Source organism: Olea europaea, chromosome 12, assembly GCF_002742605.1.
Source record: "Olea europaea var. sylvestris chromosome 12, O_europaea_v1, whole genome shotgun sequence".
In the NCBI taxonomy this organism is placed as follows: Eukaryota; Viridiplantae; Streptophyta; class Magnoliopsida; order Lamiales; family Oleaceae; genus Olea; species Olea europaea.
The window spans coordinates 964,437-984,519 of NC_036248.1; the positions used below are offsets into that span (position 1 = coordinate 964,437).

The following is a 20,083-nucleotide window of genomic DNA, read 5'->3' on the forward strand; positions in this document are numbered from 1 at the left end:
TATTCCCAACAACATCAATTACAGATTGTATTCGTCAAGCAATTCATGGTGCAATTGTGCGCAAGTTATCATATTGGATGGAAAACAATATTGATGAGAAAATTCACACCACGTTCCAACTGGCTGGAAAACAATATTGATGAGAAAATGCACTTACAAAATATTGGAAAAACTACATTAACACCTATATCTAGGCGTTCACATTTTAGGTTTGGATTTACAACTTCAACGCTACTTCAAAATACGTTACACAAGTACATTAGAGTTTTCAAAGTTCAAATAAATTTTGAAACACAACTACAATACGGCATCGGGTGCATGTTGTTTGGCAGAATGAATATGAACCTAGAATCTGTTGCATTGACACTAATGGCTCCATATCAAGTAGGTAATGGTTCATCTATAATGGTTCCTCCATAACTGCAAATATATGGAAAATAAAATGTCAAAATAGTTGTTTGGCAAAATCAAAATGGACCCAGAAGCTATCAATTCGTCTGCCGAATAAAATGTACCTGTTTGTATGAATTTAAATGGACCCACCATGATGCGGTAAATATTGAATGCCGTGCGGGATCACATGACCTAAGGTTCGAATTAAAATGAATGAACGAAAAGGAAGTCGTCCAATTGAAATTCCCTTGCTATTATTTAAACATTTGTGTACCTTGTGAGTCAGAAACTACATTTGTTGTCGGACAAGGGATCAAAGTAGAAGATGGCACTTATTGTGTACACACACGACTCATCCCATCCTATATAAATTCACAGGGGTTAATACAACTTGAAGTGTGCAAGACACGCTATAATTAAGATACTAATCAATAGGACTTACGGACACGAGAACGGCATCGGCATGTAATATTGTTGTTGAGAAGGAGGTGGGACCTCGTGTACACCATCATCCATACGACTACGCATCGGTGTTGGTCTCTTCCCTTTGGTTCGATCTGATCGTACCTATATGTACATCATACCGATTACTTAGTGTGTAAAATGAAGTAACTAAAAGAGTATGACATAAAAATATACCTTCGATTTCTTAGCCCTCATCTTCAATGGACCTTTTCTTCGTTTTGTCTTTGGCGCCCCCTTTGTCTTCAACGATTTCAGATCCCTGACACTCCCGCTGGCAGGATCTTGAGGTCCATTGCACTCTGGAATGATATTACTACCAGAACACGACTTTGTCAAATGAAGCTCTTTATTTTGAATTTCTATCCAATTCTTTATCTCACGGTATCGCCCTTCGTCATCAGCTGCAAGTTCTGCTACCTTGGAGAATGTCTGACACATGTCATCGTACCTTAACTATGCTAGAGTACTAACCAATCCTTCATAATTAATGGCGACTCTCGTGTGTGTTCTTATGACATCTCGTCTCCATCTCCGCAGTATATACCGATCCGGCATTACAGTCACATCGTTCCTTGTCAACACTGCGATTGCATTTCTACATATTATTCCCCGAAATTCAAACAAGTGACAGCTGCAAATAAACTCACATTTCTCTCTGTTGAATAAGACTATTTTCTTTTGCCGATCGCCCACTGAAACGTCTTCACTCACCTAGTATGTCGTGCCAATGTTACCTTCTAAAGCAGATATGAGGTCACAATAAACCTTTCCCGTAAATTCTCTTTGAACTTCCTTGAACTTCGAAATGGTGTACACTTTTTGATATTGTTTTTCCATTTTGTAAGTTGTTGCGCATACAACCATTTGAGAGAAAGACTTACAATGAGCTTGAAATTCCTTCTCTACCTTACTCCGTAGTGCCCGTTCATACTGTTCGACAAACTGTTTCAAAGATGTCTTAGAGTGCACATAACCATCGAAGAAGGCGTTCATACTCTCGCTTCTATGTGTTGTTGACATTCTAGCCTAAAAGTTGTTTTCAAAAAACACAGAACCCAACTATCTCTACTCTCAAACAAACCTGACAACCAATCGTTACCATGCAAGTCATATGTGTCAATCATCAATTTCCAACCGTCCTCAAATTCTTCGAATAACTGTGAATCATATACCAAAACGTGTATAGCCGAAAATATCAAAGCCTTATCCACATGATATCCAAATTTTTCAGGCAACTTTTTCAAATTGTGCCACAAGCACCATCTATGCTTCGTGTTCGGAAATACTATCTGAATAGCATTTTACATTGCTCTGTCTTGATCAGTAATTATTCCGTGTGGAGTTTGACCACGCATGCATTGGAGCCATGTCCAAAATAACTATGCAAATGTATCCGTGTCCTCATTCGATACCAAACGACAACCCAACAACATTGATTACCCATGATGATTTACACCAACAAAGGGGGCGAACAACATGTCATACTTATTAGTTACATAGGTAGTATCAAATGTGACGACATTCCCAAACTCTTTGTATGCTTGTCTACATCGATTGTCTGCCTAAAAAACATTCTTCAGACGAGACTCGTAATCTAAGTCAATATTGAAGTAAAATCCCGAGCATCGTGCTTGCATTTTACAAAAGTAAGATTGTATTGCTGCTGCATCCCCCTCGCCAAGTCTTAATCATCTCACTTGCTCGATGTAATTCCGACAATCCTTTTCCATAAAAGTCATATTCTCATAACTCCCTGTTTCGACAACTGTAGAGTTAAAACTTTTGTGCAATGGTATTCCAGCCATATCGTTCACTTCGAGCTTTCGCTTCACATATGCACTTAATTCTCAATTGCATCGATACAACCTGGACTTCACAGGACTTGTCTTATGGTTGTGATCAAGGTGCACTGTGTTAATTTTCCAGTAACCATGGATATCGAAAGATGCAGAGATTCTAGCTTTACAACATGTTTGAATTGTTGGTTGTGGCTTCATTGAAGTGCTTGCATTTTTGGTTCTTCGTCCTTGCCGACTACATGTCAGTGTGACGTGTCTCAAAACCCATCGTCATCCTTCATTGAACTCCTCTTCCTAATTGGAAAATCAACGGCATAAGCATATCTTGCATAAAAATCATACACTCTTTTTTCATCCTTGAATTGCATACCAACCGCAGGCACAGTAATATCATCTCTTCCTATAGTTTCCTTATCCACAACATTTTCATTGTCACCCACATTTTCAGTTTTGGATTCCACAAACCTGAACATCTTCCATATTCTGCAAACCTGAGAGACATACATACAATTACTAAATCTGAAGACCAAAAACTTTAATAATATTAACATTAACAACATAGTGTAGGTGAACTGCTTGATCCATTAGAATTAGCCTCTCAACTTTATCACAAAAAATGATGGTTTCAAATTGATCTTCGTCCTTACTAGCCCAAGAATGCCAACCATATGTAAAAACCCAATACATGGACAAATCGATCTAAAATCGTATGAATATCCATCAATAGCAGCCAATAAAAAAAATCTAAACCCACAAATTCTCATTTCTCATTTCAGCCACTGGAACCCACAAATTTCAGCTCAATCTTAATCAATAAATTCCAAGCTACAACAAGAAATTGCCCATACCTTCTTCCATAGCAACCAAGTAGGGTTGGAGATGAGAACAAGTCGTCGGAGATGAGGACACGACGGGATGCTTGGTCTCCCGCTACCTAGCCATCCTTCGATTTTTGCTACAACAACTCATTCTCAAATGTTAGATTTTTGCTACACTAGGTGGGGACAATGAATGGAATTTTCACTACAGCCACTGGAAAATAACAACTGAGTGTGCTCCTCCTCAAATGTTGGATTCTTGCTACACTAGTTGGGGAAAATGATTGGAGTTTTCGCTATAGCCAATGGAAATTTTTTTCTACACCCATTAGAAAATGTCGGATTTTTGACATTATGGGATGAATTAACTTCAAAATCCTTTAAGATGTCTTCAACTTCGTCCCTCTTTTACTTTCAGAAACAATATAGGGGATTTCAGAGGTATTGTAACAGTAAAATGGGTTTTGGCACGTTTTTGCATTGCTTGCTGACTTTTTAATCAGCACCGTCCAATTTCCTTCCATCCATATCGTACACGTGTCTTTGTCAACCTATTTTGTCATCCATCTTTGTACTAGTAGCATTATTAATTTTCACCCATGCTCTCTCTTGTACAGTTTTTAATCAAGTTTCTTTCAAAATTGAAGCAAAAAAAAAAATATAAGACCCCGATTTTTGCTCAAAACGATGTCGTATTGGCATTTATGCATAAAACAAATGAAAAGAAACCCTAAGCCGTTCAACCTAACTCTCCTTCGTTTCTTCTCTCTCATGACACGATGAAATATGATATAATTTTTAAATTATTAATTAATTATTTTAACTAATTTCAATAATTAAATAGGTGTTACCCAAACTTAATCATTTCACGTTTAAACGATTTCTAAAGTCTTTTTAATCACTAAATCTAGTTTTTCTTTCATTTATCTCAATTTCATAGCTTATTATACTTAGCCTCTTCAATAAAATTGAATTTAATCTAAAATCTAACACCTATAAAATTAGACATAACTTGACAATAAGTAACTTTTTACTTACCTTTCAAAATTGAGGAATTCAAGCTTAATAATAGGAAGCATTTACTTTCTAACAACATAGGCAAACTTTCCTAACTTTTCTTCTTCTTCCTATTTTTTTCTCCTTTCTTTCTCCCTGTTCTCATCTCTCTCTATGTGTATTGTATGGGTATGAAATGGGTTTGAGTTTAACTTGGATTTGGATAAATAAATATTCACCGCCTGACTTTTTGCCTTTCTCTCTCTTTTTTATTTTTATTTATAGTATAACATATTTGACTTTTTCTTCCTATTAATTAAAGTATAACAAAACTCACTCACTTAAAAGAATTTCGTCCTCGAAATTCAATTGATTAAGTACGAAAAAGTTGTGGATACTGAGAACGCATATGTTCTTCACTTTCCCATGTCGCTTCTTCTACAGCATGATTTCTCCACAAGATTTTAACCAAAGAAATAGTTTTACTACACAAGACATGTTCCTTCCCATCCAATATTTGAACTGATTCTTCTTAATATGCAAGATTTTCTTTCAGCTCTACTGGTTGTGATTCCAACACATGAGATGATTTGGAATATACTTACGAAGCATGGAAACATGGAATACATCGTGAATTATGGACAATTTCGTTGGCAAAGCCAATCGATAAGCAACTAGATCGATGAGTTCAACAATCTCATATGGGCCAATATACCTAAGACTCAATTTACCCTATTTAGCAAATCTGATAACACCTTTCTATGGCAAAAATCGCAGGAAAATTCTATCCCAACATCAAATTTAGGGTTTTTTCAGCGTCTATTAGCATAATTCTTATGTCTATCTTGGGCTGTCATAAACTTTTCTTTAATTATTCTTACTTTTTTAGCAGTAATCTGAACAAATTCAGGATCCAATAACTTTCTTTCGCTCACTTCATCCCAACCTATTGCAGTTCTGGATTTCAACCAGATAGTGCTTCAAAAGGAGTCGTTTCTATACTCGAATGATAACTGTTATTATAAGCAAACTCCATCAAAGGAAGATGAGTATCCCAATTTCCCTTAAATTGTAGTACGCAAGCTCGTAACATGTCTTCCAAGGTCTGAATAGTTCTTTCTGAATGACCATCTATTTGTAGATGAAAAGTTGTACTGAAATGAAGTTTAGTACCCATAGCTTTCTACAAACTGGGCCAAAATTTAGAACTGAAACTAGAATCTCTATCTGAAACAATAGATACTGGTGCCCACACAAAATGATTATCTCATCAATATATATTTTTGTCAATTTATCTAACGAGTAAGTGACTTTAATAGGCAAAAATTTGGCAGTCTTCATCAATCTGTCTATAGCGATCCATATACCGTCATGTGCACTCTGAGTTCGTAGAAGTCCAAATAAGAAATTCATAGTAATGTTCTCCTATTTCCACTCCAGAATAGGCAACGATTGTAACAATCCTGCTATTTTCTGACGATTTGGTTTCACTTGCTGGCAAATGAGGCATCTGGATACAAACTCAGCTATTTCTCTCTTCATTCCATGCCACCAAAATTGTTCTTTGAGTATACGATACATTTTAGTACTATCTAGATGCATTGCATAAACTGAACTATATGCCCCTTCTAGAATTTCTCTCTTTAGTTTCAAATCACCTGGAACACATAATCTACTTCCCCTAACAAAATCTCCATCATCTCGAATGGTATAATCCGTATGCTTTCCTTTACTAACTTCTTCTTTCAATTTGCTCGACACTGGATCTTAAGTTTGAGCTTTTCTAACTGTGTCAATCAAAGTAGGCCTCAATTGGAAGTTGACAAACAATGCTCCTACATTAGTAACTAACAATTAGGCATGTGAAGCTATGAGCTCACCAAACAAAGAAGAACATACTGCATTACTCTGGGTCATAGGACTCAATATCTTCTAACTGAGAGCATCAGCAACTACATTAACTTTCCCTAGATGATAATCAATCTTACAGTCGTAATATTTTATCAACCCTAACCATCTTCATTGCCTCAGGTTCAACTCTTTCTAATCGAAAATATACTTTAAGCTTTTATGATCTGTATATATTTGACATCTCTCATCATATAAGTAATATCTTCAAGGCTAGGACAACTACAGCTAGCTCTAAGTTATGTGTAGGATAACTCAATTTATGTTTCTTAAACTGTCTGGAAGCATACGTTATAACTTTCCCATTCTGTATCAAAACACAACCAAGACCCTGAAGTAAAGCATCACCGTATATCACAAACTCTTCATCGGGAGATGGAAAGGTAAGAACTGGAGCTGACATTAATCGATTCTTCAATTCAAGAAAACTTTTTTCACAATCTTCATTCCAAACAAATTTAGCATTCTTTCTAGTTAAAAGAGCAATCTTAGAAAATCCCTCTACAAAACAACAGGTCAACATAAATTTTCTCTATTGATATGACATGTCCCAAGAATACAACTCTATCAAGCCACAATTCACATTTACTGAATTTAGCATACAACTGCTTATCACATAGAGTCTGCAAGATGGTTTTGAGATGCTATGTGTGCTCATCATGATCTCGAGAGTACACTAAAATATCATCAATGAATACAATCACAAATCTGTCTAAATAAGAGCGAAACACTCTATTCATCATATCCATAAATGCTGCTGGTGCGTTGGTCAACTCAAATGGCATCACAAGAAACTCATAATAACCATACTTGTCCTGAAAGTAGTTTTCGGTACATCACTGTCCCTGATTTTAAGTTGATGATACCCAAAACGCAAATCAATCTTTGAAAATACTGCAGCACCGCAAAGTTGGTCAAAAAGATCATTAATACGTGGCAAGGGATATTTATTACGAATTGTCACTTTGTTCAACTGTCTGCAATCTATGCATAGTCGCATGGTGCCATCTTTTTTCTTTACGAATAAAACTGGTGCTCTCCAAGGAGATATACTAAGTCTGATGAAGCCCTTACCTACTAACGTTTACAACTGAACCTTTAACTCTTTCAATTCTATTGGAGCCATTCCATATAGTGTCCGTGAAATAGGTGCAGTTCTTAGAATTAGATCTATAGTGCACTCGATATCCCTGTATGATGGTAAACTTGGTAGTTCTTCTAGAAATACATCATGAAAGTCTTTAAGCATTGGGATATCTTCCAGTTTTAGTTTGCTAGCATCCATATCAAGCACATGAGCCAAATATGCAGCGCAACCCTTGTTGAGTAATCTTCTAGCATCAATAGCAAAAATTGTACAAGATGGTAAAATTCTGCATTGTCCATTGAATATAATTTCAGGCTGTCCTAACTGTCTAAACACAACTTCCTTTCAAAATCAATCAACCGAACCTCGATTTGAAGCCAGAAAATCCATACATAAAATAACATCAAAATCATGTATGTCAAGAGGTATCAAATTTGCCGTCAACTCACGTCCCTTTACCTTAATCCCACAATCTAGATATATACTGTTTGCTAACAGTGATTCTCCGACTAGTAATTCACCACCAAACAACTACCTGATGTGATCCACGACACATAAGTGTCAAAGTTAAGTCCAACGTCAAGCCCGGGGAAAGATCCATTAATAGTCGATGGTGGACCTATGATACGATCGAGGCAAAGTGAGTAAAAGAGGTGATGGGATTGCTCATCAAAGTGACTATTGATGAAACCATGTTCAAGACTCAAAATGGGACAAGTTTCATATTCGGGTCGAAAGTCGAGGTGAATTCGATCAACACGTTACACGCTGCCGAAGATGGGACTGGATCATAAAGTTCGACGCATTTTTGCCTTTTCTCGAGATTTTTCATATTTGATAGAATTCTATACTTATTCAATTTCTTACTATATTTAAAAGATTGTGCACTTTTTTGTCTAGGTTTTTATGTCTAGTATAAATACTTTTTATAATTCGTTGTTTTGCAATTTTTGACATTATTATCAATTAAGAGGCTTTTATTGCTTCCTTCTTGTGTTTTTCAATTGAACAATCTACGAACTTATCAAGATACAAATCTTGTGACGTTCAAATCAACCGGGTGAGATTCACATAATTTTGTGTAATCAAAAGGTCCGCACATCGTTGACGATTCGGGTTGCTTTAATCCAAAACCTTGTTTTGGCTTTCTTGGGGACGATCTCAATCTTGATTGTGGGTTTGGTAGCGATTGACTACATAGGTTCACATCAATTGGTATCAGAGCCTAGGCTCCAATTCAAGGTTATATCTTTTTTTTTTTTAATTCTTGTTTGAATCTTTATTTCATGATGTTAGTTTCTTCGTGTTCTTGTGTCCCATATTTAATTTAGAGTCTTAGATCCATAATTTTTCTATCAAAACCTCAAAAGTTGTTTTTGGGCTAATCTAACACCTAAATCAACTTTCGTTTTCTTTGTCGGTATCATCATTGTATTTCGGATCTTAAAAAAATTGTTGTTTATCGTACGGTACTGTTCATCCATACAATAAAAAAATCGAATTTAGAAAAAGTATTTAGATCTCGAAAAAATTTTGTCAGCTACTTTCGAGTCCAATTTTTTTTATTTTTTAAATTTATTTCTTTGAAGTGTCCAAAAATCCAAATTTTATCGGGTCTCAAAATCTCACTCACATTCTGTTTGGATTCTACGTGATTTGATTATTGGTTGAGTTCCAAATTGTTCCTTAAAGCACTTGATGAGAGCAACGAGTGGTAAAAGGCAGAGTGGTGAGAACAATCGAGGGAAACAGCCATATTGAGTTAATTTCAAACGAAATTTGTGAGGCAGAAAAATAAATTAGATTTATGATGTTGGACAAGGAAGGATCAAATCCAGGTAGAATTGATGACCGAATTACTATGCTAGAGGACTCGGTGTGGAGGATTGAAAGGATATTTGGAGACGTGAGGGATCGATTGGATAGGCAGGATGCACAATTGGAAAGGCTAAATCCAATTCTTGCTAATGTATGGAGGCAAGGTAGGCAAGAACGTAGGATGGAGGAATATAGTGATTTTGAGGTTGATAGTGGATAGATGAAGGTGTGATTGTGGATGCGGAGATTGAAAGGTTTAGAAATAGAGGAGTTAGGCAAGATAGGAGGGATAGGAATCTTGGTGAAGATGATGTGGATGGAAATTTGGGTAACATTAAAATGACCATTCCTTCATTCAAAGAAAAGAGTGATTCGAAGGCATATTTGGAGTGGGAGAAGAAGATTGAATTTATCTTTGATTGTCACAATTACTCGAGGAGAAAAAGGTGAAAATTACAGTCCTTGAGTTCATAGATTATGTTATTACTTGGTGGGATCAGTGGTGACTACGAGGTGGAGGGATGGGGAACGACCTATCAATACATTGGAGGAATCGAAAGCTATAATGCGGAAGAAATTTGTACCTAATCACTATTACCAGGAGCTTTATCAAAAACTGCAAAATTTATATCAAGGCTCCAAGAGTGTGGAAGATTATCATAAGGAGATGGAAATGCTAATAATTAGGGCAAATGTGGAGGAGGATAGGGAAACCACCATGACTCAGTTTTTGAGTGGATTGAAAAAGGACATTGCAAATGTAGTGGAGTTACAATACTATGTGAAAATTGAAGACATGTTACATGTAGCCATGAAGGTATAGAGGTAGTTGAGACGGAAAGGGACAGCAAAGTACCAACCTGGATCTTCGGGTTCTAGTCCTTCTTAGAAATCGAAGTGGGAAAATAATAGAGGAGATGGGGCTATTGCAAGAGGAAGATTTGAAGTACCGAGAGGCAAGGAAGAAGGTGCTAGCAGGGTTATTCCGAAAGGAGAATCCCTGCTATCAAGAAACAGGGACATCAAATGTTTTCTTTGCTTGGGAACAGGGCACATCGCTTCTCAATACCCAAACAAGAAAACAACAATTCTACTGGACAGCAGAGAAGTGAAAACTGAAAGTGAAAGTGATTGTGCAAACATGTCGGACTTGGAAGATGCTAATGAAGAAGACACCACAGAGTATGCGGTTGGTGGTAAGCTGTTGGTCGCGAGGGGAGCTCTCAGTGCTCAAATCAAGACGGATGACTTGGAGTCATAGTGAGAAAACATATTCCACACGCGGTGTCATGTCAATGGCAAGGTATATAGTGTAATAATTGATGGTGGAAGTTGTACTAACGAGACTAGCACTAATATGGTGGAAATTTTTGAGTTTAACATTATTAAAACATCATTAGCCCTATAGTTTACAATGGTTAATTGAATGTGGGAAAATCAAGGTGATAAAAAGGGTGTTAATTAAGTTTTCCATTGGTAAGTATCAAGATGAAGTGATGTGTGACGTTGTACCTATATATGCTGGGTATATCTTGTTAGGGAGACCATGGCAATACGATAGGAAGGCAATGCATGATGGGTATAAGAATAAGTATAGTTTTGTGAAAGGTGGGAGGTCTATCACTCTTGCGCCATTAACACTGGCACAAGTATATGAGGACCAAATTCAACTAAAAAATGAAGAAGAAACAAGAGTTAGAGAGTTATAGAAAAAGAGAGAAAATAGTGAGGTGGCCAATGGAGAGGAAAAGAGAGTGGGGCCACATGAGAGAAAAGAAAGAGAGTCTTTCGAGATGAGAGAAAAGTCGAAATAAAATTTCTCTGCGAGAGGGAGTACTTGAAAAAGGCAATGATAGAAAGGCAACAAATGATATTGTTGTTCTACAAGGAGTCACTCCTAAACTTTTAGGAGCCTAACACACCCTTCCCTAATTTGGCTATTTCTTTGTTGTAAAAATTTGAAGATGTATTTCTAGAGGACATGCCTAGTGGTTACCACCCATTAAAGGAATCGAGCACCAAATTGATTTCATACCTGGAGCTATCATTCTGAACCGACCGACTTATCGAAGTAATCTGGAGAAGACAAAGGAGATTTAGAGGCAAGTGGAGGAATAAATGAGTAAGGGTTATGTAAAGGGAAAGCATGAGCCCATGTGCCGTACCTGTACTGTTAGTGCCAAAGAAAGATGAAACTTGGAGGATGTGTGTGGATTGTAGAGCCATCAACAATATCACGGTAAAGTGTCTTCATCAAATTTCTAGGCTAGATGATATGTTAAATGAGCTATATGATGTATGCATATTTAGTAAAATTGACTTTAAAAGTGGATATCATCAAATTCGCATGCGGGAGGGTGATGAATGGAAAATGGCTTTTAAGACTAAATACGGGTTGTATGAATGGTTAGTCACACCTTTTGGGTTTACGAATGCACTGAGCACTTTCATGAGCTTAATGAACCATGTTTTGCTTGCTTTCATTGAAAAATTTGTAGTGGTCTATTTTGATGATAATTTGATCTATAGTAAGGACCTTAACGAGCATGTAGAACATTTGAGACGTGTGCTTGTGGTTTTGAGGAAAGAACAATTTTATGCCAATTTTAAAACGTGCACATTTTGCGTGGATATGGTTATTTTTCTAGACTTTGTGGTTAGTGCTGATGATGTAGAGGTAGATGAAAAGAAAATAAAAGTTATCAAAGATTGGCTAACACCTAAAAACATAACTGATGTTAGGAGTTTTCATGGATTGGTTAGCTTTTATAGGCGTTTTGTAAAAGACTTTAGCACAATTGTCACACCACTAACCGAGATTGTTAAAAAGAATGTGGGATTCCAATGAGGGGTAGAACAAGAACATGCATTCAACACTATCAAAGATTGTTTGTGTAAAGCACCAATTTTAGCACTTCCCAACTTTGACAAAATTTTCGAGATTGAGTGTGATACATCAGGAATAGGTATTTGAGTAATCTTAATGCAGGATAAGAGATTGATAGCCTACTTTAGTGAAAAGCTAAGTGGTGCAACTCTCAACTATTCTACGTATGATAAGGAGCTCTATTCACTTGTTCGAGTTTTGGAGACATGACAACACTACCTATGACCAAAGAAATTTGTAATTCATTTAATCATGAGTCATTGAAACATTTGTAAGGTCAAGGTAAGTTGAACAAACGACAAACACGCTGGATAAAATTCATAGAAACTTTTCCATATGTCATCTGGTACAAACAAGGTAAGGAAAATGTGACAGCAAATGCATTGTCGCAATGGTGTGTGCTTCTAACTTCATTGAGTACAAAATTGCTTGGTTTTGAGTATATTAAGGACATGTATGAAAATGATCTTGATTTTTCCAACATTTACAATGCATGTCATAAGGGGGTTGTAGACAAGTTCTTTAAACATGAAGGGTACCTGTTTCAGGAAAATAAATTATGTGTTCCTAATTACTCTATGCGTGAGTTGTTGGTTAGAGAAGCACATAGTGGTGGACTAATGGGTCATTTTGGGGTAGCAAAGACTTTGAAGATATTAAGTGAACATTTTTATTGGCCTAAAATGAGAGTTGATGTAAAGCCGATTTATAGTCGATGCATAACTTGTAAAAAGGCTAAATCTCGGGTCTTACCTTATGGACTTTACACACATTTGTCAGTACCTAGTGAACATTGGGTAGACATCTCAATGAATTTTGTGTTGAGTTTGCCTAGGAGTAAAAGGGGACGGGATTCAATTTTTGTAGTGGTAGATAGGTTTAGCAAAATGGCACATTTTATTTCATGTCACAAAATCGATGATGCCACTAATATTACAAACTTATTTTTTAAAGAAATTGTGCGTTTGCATGGAGTATCTAAGAGTATTGTGTCGGATAAGGATGTCAAATTTTTTAGTCACTTCTGGAGGGTCTTGTAGAATAAGTTAGGCACGAAATTGTTATTTTCTACAACTTGTCACCTACAAATCAATGGCCAAAATCGAAGTGGTGAATAGGACCATGACACAACTATTATGTACAATTGTTAATAAGAACTTGAAAAATCGAGAAGAATGTTTACCTTTCATAGAGTTTGCATATAATAGGGCCACACATTCTACTACGTCATTTTCACAATTTGAGATTGTTTATGGTTTTAATCCAATAACACCTATGGATTTAATATCTTTACCTGTGAATAAATGAGGTAGCTTGGATGGGAAAAGAAAGGCCAAGTTGGTGAAGTCACTCCATGAAAAGGTACGAGAGCAAATTGAAAAGAAGAGCAAGTATTATACAGCGCAAGCAAATAAGGGCAGGAAAAATGTTACCTTCAAACCAAAAGATTGGATTTGGGAACATTTTAGGAAATAGCGATTCCCAGAGTAGCGAAAATCAAAGTTGCAGCCACGAGGAGATAGACTGTTTCAAGTCCTTGAAAAGGTGAATGACAACGTATACAAATTGGATCTTCCAGGTGAGTATAACGTTTTAGTAACTTTTAAAGTGTCTGGTCTCTCTACTTTGATGCAGGTTCATATTTGAGGACGAATCCTTTCAAAGAGGGAGGAGATGATGTGAGGACACGCAACCATCGAAGTCAAGTCCAATGTCAAGCTCGGGAAAGATCCATTGATAGTCGACTGTGGACGAATGACTCGATCAAGGGCAAAGCAAACGAAAGAGGTGATGGGATTGCTTGTCAACGTGACCATTGATGAAACCATGTTCGGGACTCAAAATGGGACAAGTTTCATGTTCGGGTCTGGGTCGAAAGTTAAGGTGAATTGGATCAACATGTTACATGCGATCGAAATGGGACTGGATCGTAAAGTTGGACGCGTTTTTACCTTTTCGCGAGATTTTTCATATTTGATAGAATTCTATACTTGTTCAATTTCCTACCATATTTAAAAGATTGTGCACGTTTTTTTGTCTAGGTTTTTAGGTCTAGTATAAATACTTTCCATATTTCATTGTTTTGCAACTTTTGACATTATTATCAATTGAGAGGTTTTTATTGCTTTCTTCTCGCGTTCTTGAATTGAACAATCTACGAACTTATCAAGATTTAAATTTTGTGGCGTTCAAATCAATCGGGTGAGATTCACATAATTTTGCGTAATCAAGAGGTTCGCATATCATCGGCAATTCGGATTGCCTAGTTCCAATTTCATTGAATTTAATCCAAAATCTTGTTTTGGCTTTCTTGAGGATGATCTCAATCTTGATTGTGGGTTTAGTAGCGATTGACTACGCGGGTTCACATCACTGCCTAAAGGTTCTGGTTTTTGATTCCCATATAAAGCAAATGCAAATGAAATAAAAAAATGTGTAGATCCAGGATCAATCAAAATACAAGCATCTCTATAAAAAATAGACAACATACCTATGATAACATCTGGTGACTCCTGTGCCTCCTGCTGAGTCATAGCAAAAATCTTTCCTTGGGTCTTCGACCGTCCTTGTTGACCTTTTGATTTCGTACCACTACCACTTGCAATATTGGATTGGGCTACGCTATTTGCACTTGTTTTGTTAGCTAAAGCATCTCTCGGAGTGTAACTCTATCTGGTACTATCAATATTTTGCTAAGAAGGCATCCTCTATACCATGCACTCTCTTGTGATAGAACTGGACAATTTCTTCTAATGCATCTGCCTTGGCCATAATGAAAACAAACTTCATTCTCTTTGAACTTTAAACACGTGCAAAGATGAGGTCTTCTACATAATTGACAATAAGGAAGTATAGTACTAGTAGAACTCTCGCCATGTCTCAGAGTAAATAATCTCTGGGAAGAACCCTGAGTCTAAGTACGGCTAGCTGATGGCTGCTGCACAATACTGTGACTGAATCTAGGACCCTGACTTTTCCATGATCGATACTTGAATTGACCTGAATTGGACACACCAAGTCGAAATCCTATTCTGTCCCTCTGAGGTGGTCTATAGTGAGAAGCACCCGTCATTATTTGACTACTATTTGCTCTGAGCATTGTCTGTTCTCTACCACTTAGCCTATCAGAAATGCTCTTTTCTACTCTCAAAGCTGATTCCACCAATTTGCCAAATTCATTCCAGCCTGTAGCTATTACTACTGATCGGATCTCTTCCCTTAACCCACCCATTTTCAAATCGTCTGCATTTATCAATTTCATTGCCCACTAGAACTTGGGCATACTTTGAAAATTCAATAAATTTCACTTGATATTCTGCAACCGTCATCTACCCTTGTACTAGCTTCAAAAATTCCTCCTGCTTTACATTTTTGTAGGATTGAGGATAACAGACATCGTAAAAAATACGTCTGAATTCTGTCCAAGTAATGATGAAATGGTCTCGATATATGCTTTGTACTAACTGCAACAATCATATGCATCCTTCTCTAATAAGAAAGTTGCAAGACATAACTTTCGATCATCAGGGCAACCCATAACACCAAATACCTTGTCTATCTTGGTCATCCATACCTGAGCAACTGCAGGATTGGATGTGCCAGTGAAAAACTTGGCCCCTAATTTTGTATCCCTCTCAATACTGAAATCTTTGTCAATACTACGCATAGCAGAAGCAACAGCAACAGTAACAACAACAACAACAACAATTCTTCCAACATCCATAGGATATTTGCAATCACATTTCCCTATCCTCGTTGTTCAGGAGGTTGGTGAACTGATTCATTTACTCTCTCAAGTTCTCTCAGTTTATCTCTATCAAGAGCAATGTGAGACTGGAACAACATATTTTGGAGCCTTTGAGTTTTGTCACCACGAGGCATGACTCAGTGACAGTTATGCATGATATGCTAAACATCAGAATGTATGTATATACAATGAAACCTATGGACTCTAATGCATGCTCTGATACTAAATTGACACGCCCTACCCCCTGTAACGCTACTGGACCCGGAACGTAACGTACGCCGATGATAGATATCAACTAGAAGCCGGACCTACTATCAAGGCTACTATAAGTACAATATGCCACTTTTTATAAATAATTTTTTAACAGAATTTCGACATTATCCCCCTATAAATAGGACTAACCAACCTGTGATCAATTACACACAAATTCAAAACTATACTACAACATAATAGAGATAAAATGAAATCTCAACTTTTATCAAGAAAATAACATTAAATGTACATATAGATATAAAATACATAGTGAGCCCCTAGCTATTTACAAGTGATGCCAAATTACATCTAGACATGAACATGCGTCATAAAATGCTAACTAATTGTTCTATGAAGTGAGTCATACTAGCAACCCTATTGTATTGCTATGATTCCAAAATCAAAGGCTCAACTCTAAAAGATGCCCAAATACTCAACTGTTTCCTGATAAGAAAAACTCGAAAAAATATATGAGTTGATAGCTCAGTGAATGGAGAAGTTCGAAAATAAATATACTTTTTCCATTTTATATATTTAACGAAAATTGAATTCATATAATTGAATAATTTACAAGGTAACATCATATAGTTATAGCAAAAACGTGATACATTCAAATAACATCATAAAATATAATCTCAAAGTCAAACTATAAACATTAACTGATAAACATATTATAATCTCATCATATCAAATATATAAAAAATTCATAAAAAAATGTATTTTCTGATTGAAATATGTAATCCGCCCCTCAGGCTAAAAATTTTCGCCACGGGTCTTTGGCCCTTTCCGTGACGAAATTCAATTTCAAGACCTCTGATAATCAATTCTAGGACATGATCAATGCCCTTCAGTGAATTATATGTACACGGTCAAGATCCCTTCATTCCCAATTAAAACCCCTCAAATGTAGTATAGAACATGACCAATGCCCGAACTAGAAGAAATATATAATCATTGGTACTTTTCTGATCGATCTCAATATTACATTTCTCACATACCAAACAAATTTCAATATCACATGTCTCACATATCAAGTCACAAATGTACATAAATCATCTTTGAAATTTCACATGTATCATAATAAAAGAGATTTGTATAATAATCATAAAATCGAACACATAATTGCACATGCTTTACTAATATACTTAATTTATAAATACTTTGACATTATTTAAGTTTTTTCACTCGCAGCACTATATACGCAAAATCAACTCGGTTGGTAAGCTACCCCAATATCTATATCGCCACCTGAAATATGATATAATTTTTAAATCAATAATTAACTATTTTAAGTAATTTCAATAATTAAATAGGCGATACCTAAATGTAATCACTTCACATTTAAGCGATTTCTAAATTCTCTTTAATCACTAAAACTAGTTTTTCTTTCATTTAACTCAATTTCATAGTTTATTATACTTAATCTCTCCAATAAAATTGAATTTAACTTAACAATCTAATAACTATGAAATTAAACATAACTTGAAAATAAGTAAATTTTTACTTACCTTTCAAAATTAAGGAATTCAAACTTAATAATAGGAAGTATTTACTTTCTAACAACATATGCAAACTTTCTTAATTTTTTTCTCCTTTCTTTCTCTTTTTTTTTCTCCCCGTTCTTGTTTCTCTCTCTGTGTATTGTATGTGTATGAAATGGATTTGAGTTTTACTTGGATTTGGATAAATAAATGTCCACCGCCTGACTTTTTGCCTTTCTCTTTTCTTTCTTTATTTTTTATTTATAGTATAACATATTTGACTTTCCTTCCTGTTAACTAAAGTTTTACATGTTAGCTCGACTATTATTGTGTTAGTTTAATTGCCACTATAATAGACCGATTATCACCATGCCATCCTGACTACAGCTATGCTACCTCAACTATTGATATGTTAGGCTGACTATCACGATGATCGATTGATTATCATGACTTCCAACCTCTTGAACTTCCTATTAATTGATAATAGCCTTACGATTATCACTAATCCCATGAACTGTTTAGTGGTTAGAATTTGACAAATTAATACGTGGGTGAGAACTGCCTAGTAAGTGAACTATGAACATGTTACACCAAACATGTGGACAATAACCGCTTAGCGGTTACATAGCACTAAACATCTATAAATACTCCAACGTCGTGTTAGGTATGTGGATCTTTTTTGCACAATAATTTTTTGGTATTCTTTAAGTCATTTTCATAAAGCCCCAAGCTCTAATTCTCACGTTGGAGGTACAATGGAGAGAGAGAGTCACAGTCTCTTTTTGCATATGTTTTATTATTCATCAGAGAAGCAGAAGTCATTTTGCTTTGCTTAGGAAGTCCAAATGTCATTTCTTTATTATTTCATAACTAAGATTGTTATGGTATATTATTTTAAAGAGAAATTTGTACAATAAGTTAGGTAAAGATAGTGAATATAAGTGGACGTGTTATGATTATCATTTACAGGTCAGGGCTTGGTTAAATCTGCCATATATTATGAAGGAAAAATTTCATATTTAAGATATTAATTATTATTCATTTCAAAATTAAAAAACAAGGTTTAAAACTTCCAAAATCAGATATATTAAATTTTATTTATGAAATAATTAACTAAAAATATATTTTACTAATTAATATATCAATGTCACAATTCTTTACAGTTTGGTCACAATAATTTCTCAATCACGGATAATAAATTTTATAGGTCACAAATTACTTCACGGTCACAAATCAAAATTTTCATAGGTTACATTTTATTCATCAGTCACAGATCACAAATTTTGTGACCACAAATCAACTTTTTATGTCTCATATTATTTATTGCTCAATTTATGGATAACATATTATTTTTTAATCACAAGATATCCAAATTATTGATCACAACCCTCTTAATCCCACCACCTTTCCTATCTAAAGCTAGTCCACCATGGCACCACCACGTTCATCATCACTATCACCTCTAGCAACTACAATTTTCAACTTCAATATCACCACCACCACCTCACAACCACAATCACCAACAAAACCAACACCACCACAAAATCCAACAAAACCACTATCATTGTCACCCAAAAACACTAACAAATTATATCTACAACAAAAGCTACACCACCACGACCACCCGCATCACCACCACAAGAACCACCACCATGACCTATTCCACCGACGGAACTACCCTAACAATTGCACTTTCATTGGCGACGATGCGACAATGCTAAGTGACATAGCATCGCCGCTACGTAGGAAACAGCAGCGATGCGCACCTCGTCGCCACTACGCACAAATCTGTTTTTTTGTTTTCCCATTTTCTTTGTTTCTTTTGATATGTTTGATGTGATGTTGATGGTGGATTTGTGGTGATGATGGTATCGACAACCGTGACTGCAGCTTTGGGGATTTTTTTGATGGGTGTGTTGGTTGTGGTGAGGTGAGGTGGTTGAACGTGGTATTAGTGATGGTGTGGTGGTGCTGGCGAGGTGGTGCCAACTATGGTGGTGGTGACAAAGGCTAAAGTAAAGAGAGAAGGTAGGATAAAGATGAGAGAAAATCGAGAGGATGAGAAATGATTAGGGTTTTGTTGTTCGTTTGAGATGGTTTAGGTGGGATGAATATGTATACATAATATAATTATTAATATTCAAGATTTTAATTATCATCTAATTTTGAAATGGAAAGTTTAGAATCAGGCTGTAATTTCCACTATTACTAATATAATTATTAATATTTAAAATTTTAATTATCATCTAATTTTTGAAATAAAAACTTGTAAATTTTAATTTTGAAATGGAAAGTTTAGAATCAGGCTGTAATTTCCACCATTAGAAATTCCCCCACACAAAAAACCCTCGCTTTTCACTGAGGCATCTGTTTGTTTCTCCTATCTCCGTTTTATTTTCTTATCCTTATTCTTTTCTATTTTCTTTTCTTC

The 20,083-nt window shown here is 35.8% G+C and overlaps 1 protein-coding gene across 1 annotated transcript; it reads right to left on the reverse strand.

The window, feature by feature from the left end:
- Positions 1-2,914: 2,914 nt before the first annotated feature.
- LOC111405036 lies at positions 2,915-5,648 on the reverse strand. The gene is made up of 4 exons (XM_023033728.1): positions 5,474-5,648; positions 5,353-5,417; positions 3,231-3,356; positions 2,915-3,148 (listed from the first exon to the last, which is right to left on the reverse strand). Exons 1-4 carry the CDS (start codon positions 5,646-5,648, stop codon positions 2,915-2,917), a joined length of 600 nt encoding a protein of 199 aa, XP_022889496.1.
- Between the last annotated feature and the right edge of the window lie 14,435 nt (positions 5,649-20,083).